At 44.2% G+C, this 26,077-nt stretch overlaps 1 protein-coding gene across 21 annotated transcripts in view; it reads right to left on the bottom strand.

The window, feature by feature from the left end:
* mef2cb (myocyte enhancer factor 2cb) overlaps nucleotides 1-26,077 on the bottom strand; it is a 68,786-nt gene that overhangs the window by 4,725 nt on the left and 37,984 nt on the right. For 4 of the 21 annotated variants that reach the window (XM_037259890.1, XM_037259889.1, XM_037259894.1 and 1 more), the window contains 7 exons: nucleotides 20,488-20,691; nucleotides 8,231-8,374; nucleotides 7,923-8,060; nucleotides 5,601-5,781; nucleotides 5,037-5,084; nucleotides 947-1,119; nucleotides 319-342 (listed from right to left, as the gene is read on the bottom strand). In XM_037259890.1, the coding sequence (XP_037115785.1) occupies nucleotides 319-342; nucleotides 947-1,119; nucleotides 5,037-5,084; nucleotides 5,601-5,781; nucleotides 7,923-8,060; nucleotides 8,231-8,374; nucleotides 20,488-20,691 (912 nt within the window). The remainder of the gene's footprint in view (nucleotides 1-318; nucleotides 343-946; nucleotides 1,120-5,036; nucleotides 5,085-5,600; nucleotides 5,782-7,922; nucleotides 8,061-8,230; nucleotides 8,375-20,487; nucleotides 20,692-26,077) is intronic. The other 17 variants (XM_037259903.1, XM_037259904.1, XM_037259911.1 and 14 more) reach the window with 11 other exon arrangements.

Here is a 26,077-nt window from a genome sequence, read left to right as displayed (position 1 = left end):
TGTGTGTCAAATGCACAGAGAAATGGGAAAGGCAGAAACTAAAAGTCAAACTTATGAGAACTAGATGTCAGGTCAACGTGCTGTTACAGACATACAACGCTAGGGGGCACTATGTGTCCTAACAAAACAAACACAGCCCACTTTGCAACCTTCAGCGCAGACAGCGACAGAGATGGAAAAAAGTCAACTGGAGTCAGAAATATCAGACTCCAACAATTTTAGTGGTGGCAGCAAAAAAGTGGGCGCACATGAAAAGCCAGTTTTTGCAATATTGGTTCATTAGAGGGAGGCTGCTGGGATTAGAGCAGTCCGACTTACCAGGAGGAGATCGACGTCATCAGACTGAGGGCATTAAAGATGGGGAGGGTGATAAATTCAAATTAGAGAATGTGAGTGAATAGAAAGTGACGACTAGTTGCGGGTCTAAAGAAGAAGCGGCTACAAAGATCATTACGCTACCTAAAATAACCTCGATGATGGCAAAGGGGAAAAGGTCAAAGTAGACAAACAGTAAATTGAAAGACACTGTTGAAGTCGGAATGAAAAATGTATTATTTTACTTCCTACTTTTCATGAAATGATTATGAATGCATTTCAATAGGAGTAAAATAATCTTTAAGAAGTATTTTTAGAATTTTTTTGTTTGCAATTCATTTGAATTGAGTGATTTGGATCAATATATGAATTTTTCTTTTCCCGCGTTTTAAACACGCACAAACTGCGACAATATTGGAATTTTGATGAATACTTTTCAGCAATAAAACTTTTGTTTTTGATAAACAATTAGTCCTACTATTTATAATGCTTGGAGATCTTTGTATTTTCAAAGTGGTAAAATGGAGAACCACATAAATTAGACTTGGTCAGGAAACAAATAGGTCCGATACAACTATTTTAAAAAATGGACAAGCTTGAAGAAAAATGAAACAGATAAGAGTTTACTCACAATGGAGGGCATGTTGTTCTTGGCGCCATGCGGGATGAGAACACGGAGGTCGGGTTTGCGGTTGTTCATGCCTAAATTCATGGGCGGGGGTGACTTTGCCTGCATGTTCTTGTTCATGCCGGCCTGAGAGACCAGCAGACCGGGAGAGTTGCGGTGATTGCCATATCCGTTTCCTGGCAAAGCAAAGATGGCACTGTTAGAAACATTCCAAAAAATGTGGCGGTACAATAGGCACACGTGGATTGTTTAGGTTCTACTATTCTTGCAAAATCATTCTTCAAACTTTTGCAAATCCTGCTGCGTAAAATAATCAGGATCCACACTATTCCATTTTCACCTTGCGGTTCTTTCAAGTCGTTACTTTCTGACAGAAGACCCTCGAGCGGTCGTATCATTTACTTGGCGGCTGTACAAAAAGCCGACCTTCCCCTCCAACTCTGTCACACTCGGTTAAGGCTACATGTGCCCGGCAACAGCCAGTGAATCATGTAAAAACATCAAATTACGGGTAGCAAGACCACAGTGGGACGGGGCCCATCATTTGGCCATCAGAACTAAACACGCGCGGTCGCTCGGCACAAAGACCCTCCCTTGGGGCTGCCACCGGCTCGAGAACACAAGTGCAGCACACGCTTGAAAAACCATGCGGTGAAAACCTCGCAGTATTATAAAGACCAAAAAATTGAAGGGGAGCATTCCTGCAAGCAACATATTCTTTGTTTCTAACCCAATGCCACAAGCTGGTGCCCCCCCCCCCCTTCTCTCAAGGGCTAGAACACAGGGCGCAGTGTGGACTTTCCCACTTGAAAGACAGGCAGGAATTATACGTTAGACATAAATGAATTTCCTAATCATATACTCCGGGGGGAAAATGAGTCGCAGATGTCTTCCTGGGCAATTTCCCTTTGCTGATCTTTGTTTAATTTGAGAGCGAGGTTTTTGTTGTTTGGAAATGAAAAAAAGTCTCAAAAAGCACAATTTGAACAGTTTGACGAGTAAACCGCCGCGAGTGGTGACGGGGAAAGAATGATAAAAGTGTGTGTGTGTTGGGCTCATGTGTGGGTGCTTCACGTGTGATGTCATTCTGTTAATATACGCGCTTTTCCGTGCGAATGGCGGGCCGTAATATAGCGAGCAGCGTCTTTGAAAGTAAAAATCAATCTTTGCATATGGATGCACGTGTGTGTTTTGGATGAGCCTCCCTCTTGGTTCTATCTCAATCCTCACATTAGCAAAGTGGCAGCTGCCTCTTCAGCTTTTCCCGCTCTCTTATTCTCATGGCTGGCCCTTTGTGAGCTCGAGTGGCTGCATGTGGAGATAGATGAATGCCACCTCACACACTCCTAAAACACGCATTGACATCACGCATACACACACACACTTTGGTAAATAACCCTCGGTGTTTCGGGCGGGCGACATTAATACGGCGTTTGGTCAGAACTTCGTGATGGTAAGGCTTCAATCAGACATCTGCGCGGTGCCGTCGCGTGGAGATGGCTGCGGTCCAGTCAATTATTAGCGCAACATGATCACCAGCGGCACACGCCGCTCCTTAAAGCACTTCACGAGTCGAATCATCAAGTCATTAAGCAAATGAAATGGGGAACTGGGAGTCAAGTCTTTTCATTTGCTCGTTTGATCCCCCCCCCCTCTGATTTTGGGGCAGATGCTCCGACTCAAAGTGAGTCCACTTGCTGCAACCGACCGCTTGGAGAGGAAGTTAGAAGACGCAGCCAAGTCGAGAGGCAATTAGATGGTTGCGTTCACATATAGACTGATTATATCAAAATTCGTTCGAAAAGTTTACTCATGAAGTTGAACTCATTTGCTTTACTGATTTCCCTTAAAACGAAAAAAGATTACGGCTCCATCATGAGACCTTGTTCCGATCCCTCGCCTTGTTTTTTTTTTTGTCTCAACTTTTGCAGACGTTTAAAACTGGAACATGTGCTGTAGATAAAAGCAGCCATGTTCCTTCACAACCTTTCAGAAGAGGACGCACGATGACTCAGCCTTTCAGTAACCTGTCCTCACTGCACTGGAGTGGAAATAGCACATTGAGATTCTGACGTCATGCCTGGCTACTAATGCAACGTATTTGCTTTGGTAGTCCAGGCTGGAGATCCACGTACCGTCTTCCAACATCATTGAGTGAATGGGTTCCTTTCATTTAGCAAAAAATGCAAATTGTATTTTAAACATCTGTCAGTCTAAAAGAAAAAAGTTAAAAAATAAATTTTTGGGGGAAATTCCACTTCACTATTCAATCTGAAGAACCTGGTTGTGTTTTTAAAAAGACCATGAAACAATTAGAACAATGGACTTAACAAACGTGTGTGGGATTTAGGCACAAGACAATTTTCTTTTTCCAACAATGCTGCCACACTACAGGGGGACCCCAGGTAATAGTAGTCCCATGTGGGAACTTGCTGTCATTTTGTCTCTTTAGACACACGGTGGAAGCATGACATCTATGGAAACACACACACATACGCACACAAACACACACCTCTTTTTTCTTCACACTGAAAAAACACCTGACAGCTATTTGTACAATTTTTGATCTAAACTTGTGAGCAGCAGAGGCCCTGTTAAAATGTATTTCTGAATAATTGCGGTCCAGCCACCTCACACTGACTCCCTCAACGTCACAATGACCGATTAAGTTCACACAACACTTCCATGTGTGTTGCCCCGCTGTTTCTCCTTTGCACACAAGCACCAATGGATATTCATCACCCCCCCCCACTCTGCCTCTAGATATGATTTAAGGACCCTTTTGAATGGAATCTTTTAGTTTCGCACAAGTCTCTCTCTACGTCGGCGTGTTTTTTGCCGCTGCCGAGCGACGCGCCGCCGCACTCCTCACAGAGCGTCTCTGTTCATTGGCCCCGGTGACACAAAGAGTACATTGGAAGCAGTGCTTCGCAACACGCCGTCGAAGCAACGTACGCCACAATAAATGATCCTGTTGTGTGTGTGTGCGCGCCACGAGTGACCAGACAGAGAAACCAAGCAGTGACCTCGATGACGGGGCCCCGGGGGCCAGACAGGGCTGGCCCAGCTGTGCCCCCACTGAGCCAGCGCCCCTTCTCGCCATTTTACACTGTAAAATATGTTGAGGCTATAAAATGTCACCCTTTAAATAGAGGTCGCTTTGCTATAAACTTTGGCCTGACATGCCCTGAGGGACAAACCCTATTGGCACACAGAAGCTGAAACATTACATTTGCTTACATAAGTTTCCGGGTTTGCTTAAATCTCTGTAGGTTTTTGGGCTACGGTTAGACACTAAAACACGGCATTAATTCGGTTACAAGACATATGGTAGTTGTTAATGTGTGGAGAAGTAAAAAAGCTGCTTGTAAGGAGACACAAAGAACTTAAAATGGATTGGTTTTAGACAACCACAATGTTCCCCTGAGCAGGCTCAGACTTATGAACAGTATCTGGTCAGTTAAGCACCAAATCCATTTTTTTTTTTAGATACACTGATTCTTTTATTTAAGAGACTTTTCTTTTTTCTAAATCAGTGGTTCGCAAATTATGATTATTATTTGATTTATTTTTATTTTTTATTCTCAAATTATTATTATTTGATTTATTTTTGATTTATCTTTATGAACTCTTTGAACGCTTATTTAACAACTTGATTTAGATTTGATGTGTGACCAGTTTTAATGAAATATTTTCTTTACCAATTCATTTTCTGATATTTAGACTCAGTGATATTCTTCAAACCTGATTCAAAAAAATTCTCTACAGTACACGGAATACAAGAAATGATTGTCTTCCAAAGCCCGGTTTAGCGCCTCTCTTCACCTCATCAGGAACTACGTTTCATTTCTCCTCCCTCCCTCCCTCCTCCCCGTCTTGTATGAATTTATTGCGAAACTCAACAGGGGCAGGATGTGTCACAGCCTCAGCGCTGGGTAAACATTCCCAGATGAACTCCACCACCACTAACATCAACAACATCACCGACTAAATCTCCATTTGGGCTTGGGTTAATATTAGTCACGCGTTATACAGCACCGAGTGGGTGAGCGGGTTGCTAGACAATAGTGTGAGAGCGAGAGGACATTCTTACCAGCACTGGTGCCTGCGCCAGTGGTGAGGTCAGCACCCATGAGGCCACCTAAAACGCCAACGAGGACACGTGTTACATCTCACTCATTCATACAACACCAGTGCGTCAAAATGCATATTGCTCCCAGAAAACAAAAAAACAAAATCCCTCTCAAGCACACCGAGCAACTAGACGCCGCGGTCCAAGAAAAATGACACATTATTATTTTTAAGCTATGTGAGGTGGAAGGGGTGGGAAGGTTCAGAACTGGTGCGGTTTGCTATGGATGCTGCAAGCTCCAAAGCTCATATTTAGTTTTGTGCTGGCGTTTCTCCCATCCACTTGTAATGACAGGGTGAGGGTGTGGGCTGAACTTTTCAGACCAGTGGGCCTGAAAAAGGACTCGGGACAACAATAACAAACCAACAGACTTGATTCTTGATGTCCCTGACACGCGGGGGCCAGACAACGAGTCAGCTCGATTCGAATCGACCGCAAAAACGCAGGTGAATCAGTGAATCGGTGAATTCAGTTGTGCTCGGCGTGCCAGAGAGAAACAGACGAGTCCCCCTCCCCCTCCCCTACCTGCACTGGGGGGTCTGTGTGTAACTCCGGGCGACATGCTGTTTCTCTGTAGTCCGTGGTGCGTCAGCGGTAGCAGATTGTGATTTCCGAGGGAGCCGCCGGGATGGCTGTAGATGAGATTGTTCTGGTTGCTGACTGGGATGGAAACGGGCATGTCGTAGTTGGACGGGGGCATGGCCTGCTGAGACAAAAAAAAAAGGCACAAGAGAGGCCGGTTTGAATCCATTTACAAATTGCAAATACAAGACTGTATTGTTTCAGAAAGAGGGATAAAGTCAAGGGAAATTAAAAGGGGGGGAAAAACAGAAAGGGCAAAAGCTTGAAAGGAAAAACTAACATCAGACAACCATGCGCAATTGAGTAAAACAGATGACAAGACCACAAGGCAGTAGCGAATGGGTGCGTCAGGGAAGTACTGCCGAGAAAACAACTGGCACAATAACCCAACGTGCTCTTAATTAAACTGATGGCTTTGAATCCTAACGAGTCACTTTCTTCATTCGGAGAGAGACGACTAGTTCCAAATAAGTGCATTTCCCTGCCAGGAACTCTGTCCAATTTTATGACAGTAAATCAAAAAAAATACATGACACACTCAGCTCTGAAAGGCCAAATGATCATCTACTCTGTCTTCATCTTTGCGCAAATCTGCTGAGACCTTTGCAAAATTTCTTTTGAGTTGGCAAGGCTTGAGTTTAATCTGAGATGATTTATTTTTCCATTTCATGGCGCTAATGTAAAGTGTTGGTGGTATTTACTCAGATCAGCGTGCAGCCTCATCAGTAACATTAGAAGCCCCCAAGCACCTTTTTTTTCCCCTTCCATGTGACATTTTTTGTGTCACTTGGCACAAGGGCTTAACCTTGGGAGTGCCCTGGAAGTGGTTGGATTCTCAATGTTAGCTTTAGGAAGTAGCAAATAGGGCTCCAAATTACTGCCATGTGCCTGAAAGCAATATAGGGAGAATCAGCCGGGTTTGTATGGAAAATATACTTTGCTGCATTTTCCACTTTTGTCAATTTTAATCACTGTTTTACTTGTAATTTTCCTCATTAATGGAGGAGAGACACCCATTGGTTGTTTGTACAGGGGTGTCAAACTCATTTTTGTCGCGGGCCGCATCATAGTCATAGTTTCCTTATGGCCGTCAACAAACTGATGAATAACAAAGTTTGAAACCGGAGACTAATAAAAACTGTTCAAATATTTTTAAAAGATCATATTTTCTTAAAAGTGAAGACAATTTGTAACTTTAGTATTGACAGATGAAGTTGATGCACAATTTGTCTTCGGGGGCCACGTAAAATGATGTGGCGGGCCGTATCTGGCCCCCGGGCCTTGACTTTGACACCTATGAGTTATCACGTACATAAAGTTGTCTAGACTTAAAACTCTCAATCAAGCAAGGATTAAGTGTATTTTAAAGGATAGTTAAAGCCTTCATTTAGGAAAATGAATTCTGGTTTAAGGAATGTTTTTAAAGAGGATCTGATCAGACTGCACACGTCATTTAACGGGTGCCATCTTTCCTGCTCTCACTCATCTCCCGCCTTTACGCTGCGTCCCCTGCAATGGAGAGAGGCCCGAAGCTCGGCAGCCAACCCTGACCACACACTGAACTGCCACTTGTTTTGCGCGCAACACACACCGCACACCCCAGCGCCGATCCCAATCGCATCTCACCCAGAAAGCTCCCCCCCAGCTCACCAAACCGCATCTCTCTTCCTTCCATGAAAGGTTTTGTCACACACTACTCTTCTCGTCCAAATGATCCAACATAGAATTACTGTAAGCATTTCAATATGATGATACTTTGTGAATGGCGGGAAGGGTCCGTTTACACAAAGCCGCTTTTACGGCGTGGTTTCAGGCAAGCGACTCGTCTGTAAAATCAAAACTACAATCAAAACGTTTGACATGCTATATTTTGGGGCACGGTCTTGACAAATGTTACACTCTTGTGCATGCAGTTCCTCGTGAAATCAAAAAGCCAGGCATCGTGGGGAACAGGTTCACGGTGGGGAAGCCGTTTAAACGAGAGAAAGTGTGCAATTATGAAGCAAAAATGGCTGCCGGTTGTGGCTGCACTTATGTCAAATTAGAGGACCTCTCCTCAATAAGCAAAAAGTGAGAGCTGTAATTTTTTTCCCCATTCTGTGTATACATTGTAATCTGCGGTCGTCCTCGTACTCTCACTTTGTGTATTTAGTCTGGTGGCAAACAATGGCGGTTAGCTGGGTTAGCTCGCGCAACACCAACCGGCCAGTCAGCATTTTGTTAGCTCGCCGAGGACGCCGGGTGACGTCAAAAGCCCGTACTTACAGGAATCTTATGACTTTTAATCATGTGATCAAACTCCTCGTTAATCTGTTTGTATTTCTCCTCAGTTCGCGGCGTGAGGATGAGAGTGGATTCAAGCTCCGGGCTCTCGCCACCTTTGTTCTCCTTCTTGCTCAAAGCCTGCCGGGTCCCGCAACCGACACAGGAGGGAGGGACGGATGGCGAGGAGACATGACGGAAACGTGAAGACGAGGACGAAGCAACAAACATTACAGCGGGGGTGGGTGAGGTGGGGGGAGAGAGGAAAGAGAGAGGTGAGGAAGACTCGGGGTTCAACAAGAGGTACTTACACACAGTCTCTGTCTGCTGATCATCAGATCTATGTCCTCGTTTATTTTCCTGTATTTGTCCTCGGACTCGGGGCTGTGGCCGACCGAGTCGTCTGCATCGGGGTCGGGGCTGTCACAGCCATTTAGGCCCTTCTTTCTCAATGTCTGTAAACAAAGCAGTGGCACAGCACAGTTGAAGGGCCGCATTTTTTTTTTACCAATTTTTCCCCCAAACTCGTTTTTTTTGTTCGTTCTATAAAATAAAAGCTAACTCCGACGAAACTTAACCGTGACCCAGATATTAGTTATAATTGTGCAGGATCTTCCATCAATGGGTTCTAAATGATAACATTTGTGTTAAAATGTCATTTTATTTGATTGAATAAAACAACCAAAATGACTTCTGAAAAGAAAAAAAAACAACCAACAAAAAACTTTTGTAATACACGCATACTATGTACTTCTTCTATTCAAGTCAGTTAGGACTCACTTTTATTATTAATATTATTATTAGGTGCTTGGTGGCCCTTAAATGGAGCCGGATAACAGGAAAAAAAAAAAGAAAAACAACAATGACCAGTGGGATGACAAAAAAGACCAAACGTGAAGGTCCGGGGTCACTGAAGGTGCACTATTGAAGGCAGCAGTTTCAATTTTGTCCACCTGATGGCCACCTGCCCCCATTAAATCTCCAACAAGTCGGCCATCCAAAAAGATTTTTTCTCCGAGGATATTGTCGACTCCCGTGATAACCAAAAGAAGCAGCCACAAACCATCTCCCGCTGATCCACGTTGTGTTCATTTGTAAAGTGAGACAAAGACGACGAGACTGCAAGTGAAGAAAGTACAGTAGCTGACAGTTAGAGATCTCATCAAAGGCAGACCCCCCTTCTTTCTCTCCACTCCGAACCATCACCAGCCTCCCGTCTCTTTTCCCCCTGGCTTTAATAAAGGGAGATTAGTCTAGTGGAGGAATATCACGGGCCTTCTTCTGCCTGTGTAGTCATTGCTTCACACTGCGCTCCCCTACTTTCATCTGAGGCTCCATATCAGACAGGCGTAATTAAATTTACTTTAGTACACCCTGTATTTGATGCTGATGAAGTGTGTGTGTAAGGATTGTGCGGCGGTGCCAGTGTGGGTGTATAAAGGAGGAAGGTAGCTGCTAAGATAAGTTAATCTCCGTGAACTTCTTTCCTCTTTGTTTGTCTGTGTTGGCGCTACGTGTGATGCTAGCTAGCTGCTCCATCACGAGCGGCAGCCGGTGACAGGGAACGATCTGCCTGCTTAGAAAACAAATAAGGATCCGCTCATCTCTCATGTCAGCACAACAAAGGGATGTTTGGAGTGTGGTTTTAGTGAACTTAGAGGGCTCCTTTTGTGTGCGTGATTGCCGTTTGATTCCAGAGGCGTCTCGCGGCGAAGCAGCTACTGTATAAGCGTGTCAACATTCGTCGGCTCGCCTTCTTCCTCTCGCTTTTTCCCAAAATCTCACTTGCCCGCTGAGGGTGGAAATCTGGAATTCGGAATTTGAAAGCATCTCTCACATCTTTGACAGTCTTCAGGAAATCACACCAAACAAACGCAAGGAGATCTGACTTCTAACGGAGCAGCTGTGAAACAGGCGCTCTCGCTTCATGCGAGGTGTGTGAGTCAGGAGAACAAAGGGGTTGCAGAGGTTCATCACGCTGTCTTTTTTGGCACGAGGCGTGAGATGTGAAATTTCAACTTTTCTTTCCCTTTTTCTCGGGTCCTAGAGATGCATCGTATTGAACTGACAAAAGTTGAATTCTGCCCTCGCTCTCTTCATGACAAACCAAAACTTTACTTGCAAACTTCACCAAACCAGGACAACCAGGAATGGCCATTGTATTTTTGTTCAACCTTTTTGATTGTCAACTGCCCCGAATTCCATCCGTTGTGTCGATACCGTATCTATTGTCCTTACGTGAGCCCATATGAAGCCCAACTTTAAAAATAAAAGTCTGTTCCAGTTAGTCAAAGGCCCATCCCTAGATCAAATATACAAGCCCCTCTTAGGAAAAAATAGCAACCATCAGAGGCATCCAAAAGGGCTTAAAGACCCAACGAGTGGTCACGCAAGGAGGTCGCAACACCGCTTGCGTCGGGTGTTGATAGGTCGCAGAGTGTTATATGACTCGCGGTCCCTCCCCCCGGGTTTAACTTTCCAGCGGGGCTCAGCATTTTGACAGAGTGCTGCGAGGGCGCTATGCCACTCATCCCAGTTATGACCACCTGTCCGCCGACGTCACACCTGTTGCCAAAATCCGACACCCGAGCCGACAACCAATCACGTCTGCCGTGGCGCTCGCATCACCGTAAAAGGCACCTTAGACTCCAACGTCATTGTATGTATTTATACATCGCGTGTGTGAGAGTGAGCCAACGGGAGAACGAAGAAGAGCTATACTTCTTGGGAGAGGAGGGAGGGGTGAAAAAAAAATCCGTTTTTGCTTGCTTGGCTCTTATGTCTTTCTGCGGCCCCTTTGGAGGCTTGCTCCTAATTAAACTCCTTCTTCATGATGCTCCCTCATGACTCGACTTGTCACAGGGCCTCTGCCAAGCGGGGACGGCATAGACACGGTGGCCTACATACTTAGACACCCGTCTCATCAGTACCCTTTAGCTCTTCACTCAAAAGTTAGGAAGGCCGACATTGGCAGTCCGTTCAACGGAACTATGATATCGTCAGGTTGGAACATTTTTTAGCTCTTAGTTGATCCCATGTCGTTGTTCTGTCGACAGCAAACCGGTTGAGACTTCTTCAACGGTGCCATCAATTTGTTTCAGTTGCTTCAAAATCATCCCGACTGAGTTCGACTTGGAATAGACCCACTTGGAATATTCCGCTTTCTTTTGTTTCTGAAGTTCTTGTATAGCATCTGTCATGGAAATGTGTTTTAAATTGTAACAGTTCCTTAGCACAGTCCAGGGTGTGAGTAATAACTCCGAGGATCCTCGCAGGGTATTTGGGTGCGAATTCTGATCGGCCCCCCCGGGGGTCTGAAAGGGACAGCTGATGCCCACCATCGCCGGGTCCTTCTGTTCGGCATTCTGCCACCCTTCGCACCCTCTCCAGCCCTCTGATCCGTCTCTCTGTCCCAGTCTGCTTCTCAGTCTGTCTCCCTCTGCTCGACTGTGCCGCCGTCCCCTTTCCTTTTGTGGACTCCCATCACATCTCGAGTCAAAACATTGTTGGCTAGAAGGGTCCGGTCTTTATTTTTGACAGACGCGTGTGTTAACTGTTGGGTTATGTTTGGAAAGCTCTTCATTGCTGACCGCCGCCTTGGCAGTGGCTGAAGGGTAAGACGCGTTCAATATTGTGTTTATGGCTATCGGCGACAGATCGTGGATCTGAATGTTTTCAAGCCAGCAGAATTGGTGCAACATGCTCTCACGAAAACAGCTTGTTCCTATTCATTTTTGGTCTTTGCCAAAACGAGACTTCAGAAAAAGATGATGTCTCGAAAGGATTTTCCCCATTGTAGCTCTTTTTCATAATAGTTGAAATACAATACCTGACACTTTTTCCCCAAATGGTTTACCCTGATTGCGACGCTATTGTAATTTACGAGGAAAGCTATGAGTAACGTGACATTGCGTCAATAGAAGTGAAACAGGTGAAAGTGACATTGGCCCGTTTTGTTCAGATTAGAACAGGTCAGGTGGTTATAAAGTGGACCCACTTTCAGCACCACTGCATTGGCAGTACAGTCATGGCGTGAAGATGCAATACAAAAGGGATAATAATGGCTTGAAGATTCTCTCATTTTTTTCTCTCTCTCGCTCTTCATCTCGTCACTCACTTGGACACTGTCGCTCTTTCGTTCTCTGCTTTTCAGAGTTGCCGGTGATAGTAGTGGTGGTTGTGTGGGGGGGCATCAGCGAGACCAGGCTGGCTTCGTTTATTGGAAGCAGATGGCAGACCAAAAGGCAAAGAAGGCCACAGTCTCATGAAGCGTGGTTTGAACATGCCAGGACCATATCGAGGGCCGTGTCCACAGATGACGGCTGCATGGTGTGCACGTGCGAGTGAACATTTGGGGAGAGATTTAGCGATGAGAGGAATGCGCACCCCTCCTTTCATTATACCTTGTACCTACAATCGTCCATCTTCATCAGGGGTGTCAAACTCATTTTTGTCGCGGGCCGCATTGTAGTCATAATTTCCTTTCGAAAGCCGTTATGACTGTCAACGCCTTATATTATACAGAATATAGGCTACACAACAAACCTGACGAGTAAATAGTGTTGAAATCACAGATCTAAATCTAATAAAAATTACTAGCAACTTCTCTATTTTTTAAAATGTGAATTTGTAATTTTAGTATTGACACATGAAGTCCATGTGCAATTTGTCTTTGCGGGCCATATCTGGCCCCCGATCCTTGACTTTGATAACTACGATCTTCATAAACCCTGATCGGAAAAGTGAAGGACTCTTTAGCGATTCATTCCGAGGCTACGCCACCTTTCATGGGCACAAATGGTTAAAGGCTCAATTTCACAAGGGATGATGTGCATAACAAAACTTCAAACATGATCAAACCATGGCATTGTGTGTGATTTGCACGTGATAAAAACCCCATTGGGAAAAGCCCCCGTAGACAAGAGCCCACTTACACCCAGGCGGTCTTAGCTAGCTGGTCCGTCCATCCGTACGCAAGAAAGCACAATAGCAGATGGCACAGCGTTCCCATATGGAAAGAGACACACACTGAGCACATGTCACAATCCAACACGCTTTGCTACAGCGGCGGCATCCCAGCCCAGTGAACAAAGTGGTCATTCAGACAAGTCACCACACTGTATAATTACCCAGATAGACATTATGAGACAATACAAGCTCAGATAAGTGGATAAAGAGGGCACTTATGTCTACACTCTACCATTTTTATTCTGTCTAACCCCCCCCCACCCCTCCCCACCCCGGTCTTGATTCTAAACTACATATTAGATAATGTGTCTGCATTGATTTTGGATTTCATAATTTATGAGGACTTCATTTAGCGGCAACCGTGACATATCAATCCTAAATGGAAATACCAAAACTTGGAGCCTTTTAAAACAAGCGCCTCAAGTCTTGTTTTTTTTTTTTTCTTTCCCTCTTTGCGCTGGCCACCAATCATGACTTATCGTCTTTTGTCACTCGGTCGCTTATCGCGTGGCTCCACAGCAGGAAGAGGGAGCCTGAGGGAGGCCTTGAGTAACAATGACCAGCTGCTTGACCTCTGTAATGTGACCTTGGATTTCCAAACCCTGCCCAAAGCTGCAATTATGGTGAGGAGGGAGGAGGGGGGGCATGGGCGGCGGCAGAGGAGGGGACGGAAGCTCTGGGGCCGGGTGAAGGGAATGCCATGTTTAAAAATAGATCATTATTTGAAATTTTCCACAAATAGTTTCAAAGAACAAGGCATCATTTCATCTTATTGGCTAGCGTGAATTGTTTTGGGGCTGGATAGTGGAAAAACCTCGGCTGGCGGCCTTGGCAGCGTGGTCTCAGAAGTGGCCGGACTGTCCACACCACAGGGACCGCATATTGGCCCATGTCAAACGCTCTATTTTTAAAAAGCTCCTTTTGTTGTCATGTGCCTACCTCAGAGTTCCGTTGCAACATGTTGACCTTAAAAAAACCACCATCCAAAGCGGTCGTAAGTTTAACGTCTGAGGTTCTGCTTTTCTGGACAGTGGCTGTCTGATGTGGAGCGAGAAAAAAAATGCTGAGCTGGTACATCAAGTACATTATCTGCCTCTTGTTTTTAGCCCTGCCGTATAAAATTAAAAGAGGCTTAGTCTGTTAAAAAGGAACTCAGCAAAGTTCTCTTCTCGGTCTAATGTGCCAGGCCTGGATAATGCTCGGGGGGCCGGTCAAAGGTCATTTCTCAATACTAAATTTTTAAAACACAAGGACAAAGAGGGTCTTAGCGTTAATTGTGAGAGGACTACATGTGTTTCTCTATTATGTATGAATTTCAACAAACAACAAGACAGGAAGCTACTGTTTGGTTTAGCGTGGGGAATGGGGAAGCCAAGTGAATTCAATAACAGGCGTCTTTATTCAACGGATCAAATGTTTATAGGCACCGCGGGGTCTGGGCCGATGGTGGTCATGCATGTGGTTGATGAGAGCAATTATTCATGCTGGATGATCACAGGGAAAAAGAAAGGGGGAGATGATGACTGAATGAATAGCATGAAGCTCTGCTTGCTTACTCACTCTTCTGTTTGAAAAACACCCCCCCCACACACACACACCAACAATCCAAAGTGTGTGTGTGGGGGGGGGGAGAGTCCTTCCAGCATAGACTGCCAGCTACTAACTATTTTTAGCCTCACCACAAACTATTTTTAAAATCACTTTTTTTAGCCTTTTATATAAAAGCATCTATTATAAAACAAAGAGGTCACGTACAGTGAAATGTAAATGATAGCGGCTTCTGTGTTGATTATGTAGCAAAATAAAGCAGTCATTGTGAAAGTCTTAAAACCTATAGCTCGAAGAAAAACAGCTACTGTCAGGAGCAACGTTTAAGATTCGAAATTTAAACATAAAACAACGACGGCGGCGGCCGCAAGGAGGACGGTGAAGCTGGTGAAGACAGGAAGGGGGGAAGGAAACCAGCGTGCATGACACATGGAACATTACAAGAGGTTTTGCACGTTTACAGTAGCCTGTTTGCTTTTCCACCAACTCATCAGCTTACTTACAGCTGCCACTGTTGTTAACACAGAGCCTATGAAAACAAGTGCAACCTCCAAAAAGGCGCTCGGACGTCCCGGCCATTTGGGAAACATTTCAGGAAATATACGTTGTGAAAGCTGCAGCCAAAAAAAAAAAATAAATCATGTAAGAGGTCGCTCTCTTTTCTGTTGTTGTCGAATGTTTACGATTCTTCTTTTTATTTATTTATTTGTTTGTTTATTTATTTATTTGTTTATTTATTTATTTTCTATTTGGACAATTTAGAATGATTAACAACCCACTCACGTTGGCAAAAGCTTGAGCCTGAATAATTTAATTTTCTTTATTTACAATGGATCCAAGTATATTAAATGCAAAGTATAATGCTGGCTAAATATGAATCCCAACATTTCCTCAGGGCTACCTTAAGCAAAATCTTCATTTCCTAATCTTCCCAGTGTCATAATGTTAATTGACTTAGGCAGTCAAAGCGGCTTCGGACCTTAATCCTCACCTCAGCCCGTGTCGCCCGTCCCGCGCCACGACGGCAAACACTGAAGCACTGTGAATCGCCATGGCTTGACCCCGCCCCGTCACACCTCAAAGCTTCAAACCGCCACACGAGACACAACACTTGGACAACCATGGGGACAGAAGACTTGATTCCATGTCAAAGTCATGGCAAATAAATTAGCGTCGCTATTCAAGCTGCCACGATTACACAGCCTTTGAGAGGCATGAGAAGAAGTCATTCAGTGAAGCTGATCAACACTGAAACTCCTTAAGGCTAATGTTCTCCACGGTGTTTAGAAACCAAATAAGCACACAGAATAGCACACAAGCTGGAAAATTATTTTCGCAAGCGCGAGGGCCAGAACATGAGCACACTGCTACTTCTGAGAGGGAGATCACATGTCCTGCGACTGACTCGCTGTACAGAGTTAATGTACACTATCCGTATAAAATTGCTTCTAATGGAATAGATTGGACGTGAAAACTCACCAGCCGCAACATCTGCTGGGCTAAAACACGTTTATTCATTTCTCACCAATCGAGTCGTCAAACTACACTCAACATTATTTATCAAGAAATTTAGAACAGAATGTCAGCGCGCAAGTGTACCTAATGATCTGTCCGCCAAGGGTTTTTAATGGTTTCTCTGTCATATTTACAAGGCGATGTCTTTGTTCTTTTAATTGCCCCGTCGACATTCTTTCCCGCTACTTTGCCGCCCGTCGCTGGACTGAGTACACACCTGTGCCTCGCACACATCTTGGCACATCGGTGAAACATACGCCGGGTGAAACATGGCCAGGGAGCTTTGCTGAATCTCATTAGCCGAGCGGGTAGTCATTAACAGAATGACCTTTGGAAATAATTACCAGCCTTCCTCCCACCATCCCTCTTTCCCCTCCCTCCTCCTTTGCTCACACTCATCCATCCCTCTGTCCCACACTTCCCCCCCTTTGCATGGACTACATCCTCCTAGGTGAGCAGGAAAAAACGAGGCAGGGCGGGTGAGGGATGGAAAGGAAGAAGCATCCTAACGCTCCTGCTGCTGTGGAAGATTACGAGGAGAGCTGAACTTTCAGATTAGATTAATCTGCGGCAATGGGATTGGCTAGGAGCCTGTCTTCTGACAGGTACGGTCAGGAGGCGGCGAGGTCGGCTTAACTCCGGGTGCCATGTGCCGCGCCATGTGATGCTTTCACCAACGGCATGAGGGTGGTGCACATGTTGAGGTCACCAAAATTCTTCCGGCTTGAACACAATTGCCATTACTGTTTGCTTAGAAGCCACCGCATTTTGTGCAAAATGTGTTCCCATCAAGAATCAGACTTGTATTCATCATAACTAAAATGTTTTGTATTTTCACAAACATTCCAATGTGGAAGAAGTAAACGACTCCATTGTGGATCAGGGATTTGGCCCACAAAATGCGTCGTTGGATTTAAAGCGATCACGTGGAAGGTTTGCAGGTACTGTCAGTCATCACGAGCACAACCAAAGGACTTTTTTTAATATACTCTGGCAATTAACTACTCCCATAACTTACACCGAATGCTGCCTATATACTGAAAGAGAAGGAAAAGCAGAGGGTGGATAGAATTCCATGCTTTCCATTTTCTTCTGTGATATCATTCACATGTCCAGGAAACTGGCCAGGCAGAGTGCAAGGTTGGGAATGTGTCTGTTTATCTGGAGCCAGACTCAGGAGTTTATTGCAGAGCTGCCAAGAGGACACACTTGGACGTCATATGACTGAGGAGCTGCCTTTGCTTTTCGTTGAGTTCACAGTTTGAGGCTTGTATTTTAATCCAAAGTATGCAAACTATGGTGGCTGACATGGTTTTAAAGGGCTTGAAATGGAAGTATTATGTGCGAAGACCTTTTAAAATCAAGATGTGCCTCTTTGTAATGTCAGCAGTGATGTGAAAATGAATATTTGCTTCAGAACCAGCACGCCGACTTGCCATTTCTTAAAATCTCTATTTGATTTTTTTTAACACTGCCTTCTACTGGAGTCAAAAAATACAACTGGTTCATGAAGCAACATTGAAGCTTCATTTTCCCATCACTAAATTGCTCGGTATGAACTGCAAGCATAGCGTCAACCTACTGGAAAATCATCTCATGATGACATGTAACGTGTTCAACGGATACTGCAAAAAAAAAAAACATGAGAAAGCCCTGAAGCCTCTTGTAAACCTGCAGTAGCTGCAGAGGCTGTGTAACACTTTCAGTGGCACTCTCTCAACAACGCTAATTATCAACCAAAGACATGCTAATTACATAGAGTTTTATTGCTAATGTAGCGGGCCTCGATGCCGACCGCCCACGCTGAGCTCTGCTCCCCTACCTCTGCCTTGCCTCCCTCCCACTACACCTTCAGGCACAGCAGCATCAGAGAGAGAGAAAAGGAAGCCTTTCTGTGTACGTCTGAGAGAAAACGTACTTTACAAATTCGAAACAGGACAACGTGCATTTAAAGTGCTTTTTGCGCAAACCTCGATTTTAGAGGACATTATTGTTGACCCTCTGTCATCTTGGCCTTCCCCCAACCCTGCAATCCGCCCACGTTCATGACAAAGCTTAGCAGAAGCACACAAGGCTCCACTGGAGGGTCCCGACCCGACGTTCACTTCCCTCCGGCTCGCGTCCGCGCTAAACGTGCCCGCATCAGCCCTGCGGCCAATCGCGTTAGCACGTAGAGGCCTCATCGCATCGATTTGGAGCGGAGACCTCTGGGGGTCCCTGCGCTGGTAAGCGCTGTGAAGCCTTATCCCCCCCAGCCCACCCCAGCCCCCACTCGGCTCTTAAACATCTTTCCTGACATGGCTGTTTATATGTTATCCATCTTCGGCTCAATAAAGGCGACACGGTTACAGACAGCATCAAAGTGGTCGTGTTGCATCACAGGCACTTGTTGAAACATGACGGCGCTCTCGTTCAGTGGGTTCACACGGACAAGTGACTGAAGGGCTTTGTGCGTATAGCCTTAATGAGCTAATGGATGTAATGCATAAGCGATTCGATTTGATTTTATAAGTACACTTAGCAAAAAATTACAATTCACATCCTGTGTATTTGTGATCATGGGAATGTAACAGGCATGGATGAAGAATTGCATTGCATGTACTCATCATAGTTATTCAGAAAAGCTTCATATTAGAAGAATGAAGCATTGTGAAATAAAGCACGTAACGCATGTGGGTGCCACTTAATAAAATGCCCACTCTGTTCTCTGTTTTAATTATCAAGGTCAGCCCATGTTAACTGTACACCACCTAATGTATAAGCTACCTTAACACATTTGATGGCACCGAATTAAAAAAACAAACAGATTATATAGTAACGAGAGCAAACTGCTGTGAAGATTGCATGCCAGCCATTTTATCAATGTCTTTGAAAGGACATCATTGGAATAATGCAACGCAGACGGCATCTGATGCAAATGTGCAAACTGAAAAGGTTCGCCGTGAGGGGCAAATTGCCATCTGGAGATGCGGGAATATTCCCAATGGACCTGTCCACCCGTGTTTGGGCATGGAGCCCAGTAACACCCATATGAAGAGATAAAAACATGTCCCATGCTGTGGGCGCCTGTATTAGGCTGACCAGCCGGATCCATAAGTGCGTGTGGGCCTGGACTATTCACTCATTACATCTCATTGGGCTTGGGTACATGTTGTCTTCTTAAATTCTGAGCCAACAATTTCAGACTGGTATGCATAATTTGTCGTGAGGTAGAACAAATAATTTAAAATGATAGCTTAATGAGGTGCCGGTTTTAATTAAATACCAACAGATTGCCTAAAAATCAAAGAAAACAAGGGATCCTTTGATTTAAAAAAACATTATTTACTTATGCAGTGGGGTCGGATCCATCAATGCATTTTTATTTATTTATTTATTTTTTTTAATTTATTTTTATTTAATGTAACATTCATGTATGTTTTCTTCTAGCGCATTTGACGAGCAAGCATGGCACGAGAGATTATGCTTGTGTGGGTACAGGGAAGGGATCAACTGTGGGTTGGTCAGAACACCGGTGCTAATGTTGCGTAACAGGGTCATGTCGAGATCTTAAGGATCTTCTCGCAAAGTACCGGCCTCATCCGCTCTTTAATCTGACCGCTCACGAGCTGCCGTGAGAGCCGTGTTCGCAGTTGTCCACAGTCACCTTAGCAACATGTGTCAACTGTTTTCAAGCTGTGTCCAACTCAATGGTGACATGTCATTAAGGCTAAATTTGGTTCGGAAAGTCATTTTATTTTTAAGAGTTGCGTTAAAAGGGATACTTTGTTGGCTTCAATTTCTTTCTGCTATGGATGCCAAGGCATGGTACAGTTGAGGATAGTTGAACAGGCAACAAGAATTATCAGTGGATAAACAATTGTCTCAAAACACCAACAATATGGTTTTTACAGGCCAAATTGGGGGGGGGGGCTAACCTGTAGATCAATAAATATTTTGAAAAAATCTGGTGGATAGATAGGTCTCAAACAGCGAGTATGCAGGTGTGTGTGTGTGTTTTATACAATACGATTCAGAACAAGGCAATACCTTGCTTTTTGTGTATGATACAATTCGATATAAAATTCAATACGATATTGCAATGTGATATTTTAATACAGTAACAATGACTTTTCTGTAAATAAACCTATACTAATTAAAGGTAACTACAAATAAATCTTCTTTTTTTCATTGGATTTTTTTTCTAAATCCAATCAAAATGTACTGATTCCAAAATGTAAAAAAACAAAAACATTAAATTGCATAAAGCTAAATTGACAATTACACAGATTTTTTTGGGTGCCCCCCTGGCAGATTTTGCAAGGATAAAGCAGTTTGGATAATGGATGTCAAACCATATCAACTACTGTACCACTATATGTCGCTACTTTTGAAATTGAGACTATACGGAACTTTACATCCAATTTTTCCTTTCAGTGATGAGTGGAAAAACAAAAAGAGAAGTAATGAGTCACCATCATCTGGTGTGTTTGCGCATTTCTGCCGATGATTCAGTGCATTCGGGCGCACGTGCATTTGCGTCGACTTCCCGACTCACCTCCACAATGTCCGAGTTGGTCCTACTCTCGTGGGGCTCGTTGTACTCGGTGTATTTGAGCAGGACCTTGTCCATGTCTGTGCTGGCGTACTGGAACAGCTTGTTGGTGCTGTTGAAGATGATCAGGGCGATCTCGCAGTCGCACAGCACGCTCAGCTCGTAGGCTTTCTTCATCAAGCCAAACTTTCGCTTTGTAAATGTCACCTGGGGAAGGGGGAAAAAAAAGAAAATAAATGATTAGCCTTGGGATGATTAGTTTCTGGTCATAAATGCAAAAGGACAGATGCAACTCTTGTGCTCCTCATTTAATTATATTAGAGTATTAAAATTTTTTAAAAAAAAACTGGCTAGGACATCCAAAAAGGAACCCGGAACATTTGTGATCTTTTTACCACTCAACTTAAAAGTGCCTTCAAGGAAAACAGAAATCCGTTGACGTTTGAACAGCCCCCCGACTGATACTACAGTCCAACCACTAGAGCAGGAAAAAGAAAAAAAAAAAAAGCTGCATTTTAAGGAACTGAAAATACTTTCGTCTCGGAAAAATAACGGCCAAGAAGATCCGTTAATGTTTGTGCATCAAAGTACACAAAGGGACTTATGACAGATTCAAATGGCCTTTTTTCAAATCGCTCGCTACTTCGAGGCTATTTAAAGAAATAAGATCCTGCCGACTACCCTCGGTCGAAAATAAAAAGTTAGTGTTGCCCAAGTAACTACCTTTCAATAAAAATAGCACCTACTCATATTAATACCAGCGCCATCAAAAAAAAAAAAAGCACATATTTTGTAATGGGCTTTTCTTGTGGCATATCAAAAGTAGTCACATTTGATTTTTTTAATAGAAGCATCTACTGTACATTCCTCCATTGCTCGGTTAATTTAAGCTACGACGAAGTCGCTTCCCTGTATTATTTACCTAAGAGATTTGCACTGTCAAAGCTTTTTTTTTTTTTTTAAATGCTAAACATTGCATCAGAGCTGTGCTCATCTGGCATTATCTTCTGCATTATTTGCCTATTCTCTTCCGACACTTCCACGAATGCCAAAAAATACAGAATTGAAACCTCGCAACTCTCGTGCATTGAAAAGGATGATAAAGATGTAAAGTCTTCTTTCACGCTGCCCTTCACACTTTGAAAGCTGAAAGAGGAGCTAGGAATGACTTGGATATTGATGGATAGTTTTGGATTACACGCAAGCACGTCTCCCAGGATGCATGGAGGAAACTGAATCTATCCCTCACCTCCATCCACCCTTTCCTTCTTTCTCCCTCTACGTCGAGTTGGTAACCTTGCGTGAATCGCTCCAGATTCCTTCCAAAAGGCTTTCTCGAGTAAATCGACTTGATTCAGCAACGACGGGAACGAGAAAATGCTCCCGTGGGCTCACAAATACCAAGCTGACATTTACACAATCAGACTTAAATGTGAAACAAATAAAAAGTGTGTCAGTAAGATTCATTGTAGCGTCCCCCAAAACCCCTTGAGGGGCACACCGACCAGTTTTGGACGAAAACACGAATGAGAAGACTCGTCGGACATGAGGATGATGAGAGAAGAGGACTTGGAGCATTGTCTTCAATTTGAATAATCAAGAGCTCCCAGAAGAGTGAAAGAACGTCCATTTTTTTTTCTTTCTAACCACCATTAGACTATAATTTCTAATCCTCCCTTCTTCCAAGGTTTTTCATATCACCCCAAAATGGCTTTTTATCACCATCCAGGAGGCGAACGAGCGATTGAACAATAACACCTAGATGAATTTCACACCACGCCCACACATCTCAATGTGACGCATACAGTACAAGCTGCTATATCGCATACATCCACGCAAACACGCCGATTTCAAACACGCTTGGTCCAACAAGCAATTCATCTCGTGCACTAATTGTGATCATTTGGTGATTCACCGGAGAATAATATATATAATATTAATTTCTGACAGTGTCAATCAAACGTCGACCTTTGTAGCGGCACACTTCTTGAGTCTCATTAGATTTTGCAGGTGTACCCAAAGGCAAGTGTATGACAAAACTTTTTTTATTAAATAAGTCCTTTCATCTTCTTCCCGTCATCTTTATTCATGTACGTATGTTTGTCTGTGAAACGGCAATTATATGCGCGTCCCAGTCAAATGAGCATAGATTCGCTCTGCATAAAATGACATGTCACATTTCCGCTGGCAAACGACGAGCGAGGCGGACCGGGATAAACACAGAACAAGGTGGAGAGGCGGCGGCAGATTCCACGCCACACGGGTGACGGTGGGGAAGAGAGCAAGAGGGGGCGGCTGGGGGAGGGAGGGGGGAGCACAGGAAGCACATTTGTATGCATTTCCTCTCATAACAGGAAGAGGCCAGTGGCTTCCCCTTCACAATGGCTTCGCTTCTGCTTCCCACCTCCTGCTTGCTTCCCCGGGGGAGGCATAGGAGGAGTGGAGAGACAGGCACCTTAAAACGACTTGTTAGCAAACCAAAACGTGGCGCGCACACACATGCATGTCAGTCCGTTTTGGTTTTGTCCTGAGACAAACACTTCTTCCATTGTCAGGGGCCAAGGCAGGAAGACACGAGCTTACGCAAAAGGAATACAAGAAGTGCAGGACCTGTTTCTGAACTCTGCCTCAAAGCCAAGGGAACATTTAAGAGGGCCATTTTGACAAAAGGGGCTTTGTCCCTCCTATGATATACGCCGTGCTCTTCTCTCTCTTCAAAACGCCACTTATCGGATTTTTCAATGCAAGAGGCACCAGACAGAAAATGTTTTTTTCCCTTTTCGTTGAGACTGAAGCAAGATGCGCCGAATGAAGTGTCCGCGTTGAGTGTTTAAAAGCTGGTGCATTATGGGAACTCTTGAAATACTGCAACGGTTCCCTCTTAAAGAAATATGGAATTAAAATTCCGTGTGGCAATATGGTCGTCAAAAAAGTTGCGAGTAACCATCAGGACAAAAATAGTCATTTACTGTCAAATTTGATGCATTTTGAATTCTACAAGGACTAAATTTCCACATCTGCTGTGAGAACGTCAAATTAATTCGAATTTTCACACATTCAACTCCATAACGATCAAGCGCTCAGGTGTGACGGGGAAAATGACGAATTGGAAAGAAGACAAAAAAAGTTGAGCAGTCCAAAGAGGAGTAAAACAATGAGGTGACAGCTCGGTGAGCACTTTACAGGTGAGGGTCTTGCCGTGCCGACCAGATGACAGAGCGAAGGTGATGCTCACAAAATGGAAGTTGCTAGGTGGGAATGAGGGAATTAAAGGGGTGACGAGAAGATACCCTGCGGGCCTCATTATTTCCCTGCTGTTAATTTCACCAGCACATGTTCTCACCCTGGCACCATTGATTGGATTAAAGCTTTGTCAGAAGGGAGGGGTGGGAATAAATAAATAAAAGATCGCTTTTTTTTTTTCTTTTTTCTCCATGTGCCCAAAGGCATCACTGTGCATCTCCCATGTGTTGTTTGGGGTGGGAAAGCTCGGAGATGGAGTTATTTCCCTTCCTGACACTGATGACCTGCTCCATCTTTAACCTTTGGCCTCGCATCCTCCTTGGAACCCTAATGTCACCATCGCAACACACACACATGAATGCGCAAACAAGTCGCCCTGAATTTTGCCCTCCGAGCACACTAGAGGCAACACTAATTAAGGGCAATTGCAGTAAATGACTTGCTCCCCAGACTAGCTCAACTGAGATACATTAGGCTGTTTATACTTAGAACCAGTCAATATATAATGAATTTTTTTGTACTGGATGACGCAGTTAAAATTCTTTTAAATTTTAAAACATAGAACATTTAAAAAAATTTCTTTTACATTAATTAAAAACAAATCTTTTGAAAATTAAAAAAAGAATTATTTTAAACATTTTAAAAAATATTTAAATAAGAAAAAATTAACAGGTGCGTCGAATTCAATAAAAACTGACTTATTTGCTGTACTGGTTTGTTTCCCTTCATCTGGAGTAATATGCCTTATGATAATATTCCGCCTTTACAAAAAATGTCATTTTTGATTGACACTGTCAAATTGGTCAAAGGGTCATAATGTTGGCTGATCGTTGTTTTTAAAAGCGGGCTCCAATTAAATTCACCTTTGATCAAAATGTCGAACTGAATTATCTGCAATGTGTCAACTCTACACGCACACACCTGCGGTTGTAAATTACAAGTGTGCGTCTGCTTCTCGTGTCCATGAGGGGTTCTTTTTATGTGCCTGAAGCAAGGTTGAGGGTCTGAGTGGTCAGGAGGCTGAGAGCCAGCCAGGCCTCACACACTGCTGTCCACTGTCCAAAGCTTCGGGCAGCCAGTCAACAACAGGGAGGCCTGGCTCTACTGCCTCGACCCTGGGGAAGTGTTTGGGGGGCCCGGGGGGGTGGCGGCCCAAAGTGGCCGCCCAGGGTGAGTGGCCCTGTGCCCAGAGTCATGCTGCCGCTGATGAGGGGCAATGTGGGTGGCATGGTGAGGATGGTATTGAAGCTGATTTTCTTTTTTGGGGCCCTACATCATAAGGTTGGGAGTTTTTGGTGACATGTACATTATCCATCCATCTTTATTCTATGACACTTATCTCACTATAATAGTTTAGCTTTAAAGCTTCAAACGATCTCCCTTTCTGTCCATTTCGAAAACTCGCTGGGTACCTTCATTTCGTCGGGGTTCAAAACTATTTGGACTACTGACTCATAAGGTAAAATCTTTCCTCTTGTTTAATTCAAGTCTAGAGTTGATATCAAGCATTTTATCCAAATACTCTTATCTTTATTATTATGATCTGTTTCTTTTAAACTATGTGAAGAATGCAAGGTTGAAAGCAGCTGGATACAAACGCCTCTTTTGTTTATTTGGCTTGGGCCGGGTGGCGTTCTCTCAAAAAGGAAGTGAGAATATGCAAAATCCAACTTCTGTTTTTTTTTTCCTTTTAAGAAGGTCGGACTTTCTGCTCTGTCTTGTGATGCTGTCTAATACAGTGATGTCATTCATACATGCCATAAATGGGAACACAAAAGTGCTCCGCTGATCACATGACAACACCATTTCATGACATCATTCCAATTTGGAGATCCAAACCACAAAATCCAGCCGTTTATTGACTCTCCTTTCCCTGAACCTTTTCTCCTCTGCCGTTCCGTTTCTCTCCGTAAGCAAAGCCCGGATATCACAGGCATCGATTCCCCTCAGGTGTCCTTCCTGTCTCCCTCTTTCCCTCCTTATCCTCGGGAGCCGGATGGCCTGGCGCATGTGGCTCAGTCTAAGGTGAGAGAAGGGCTGAGATAACAGCGAGGAGGAAGCCAGGGTGCCGCCGCCACCGCAACACGATAGCTCCAGTCCTCGTTGGGAACTCGGTGACCTCTCCGGCTGCTTCGGTCGCTCGATGACGATGACAAAGTGATGCTGCGCCGCGCTTGCTTCGCCTCTTTTTCCAAAGAGCGAGCGGATGCTGTGTCACAACCAGTAGAATTACTGGAAGCTTGTTTTTTTTTATCTCAGGTGCACCCACTGTCATATTACTTAGTTGGAATGTCATTTATAGAGACCAGTCATAACGCGGGTCAAAAGGACTCCTCCAACATTGACGAAT

The sequence above is a fragment of the Syngnathus acus genome, chromosome 9, assembly GCF_901709675.1.
Source record: "Syngnathus acus chromosome 9, fSynAcu1.2, whole genome shotgun sequence".
In the NCBI taxonomy this organism is placed as follows: domain Eukaryota; kingdom Metazoa; phylum Chordata; class Actinopteri; order Syngnathiformes; family Syngnathidae; genus Syngnathus; species Syngnathus acus.
The sequence above is the reverse complement of the archived record's forward strand: the minus strand, read 5'-3'. Positions and strand labels throughout refer to the sequence as shown.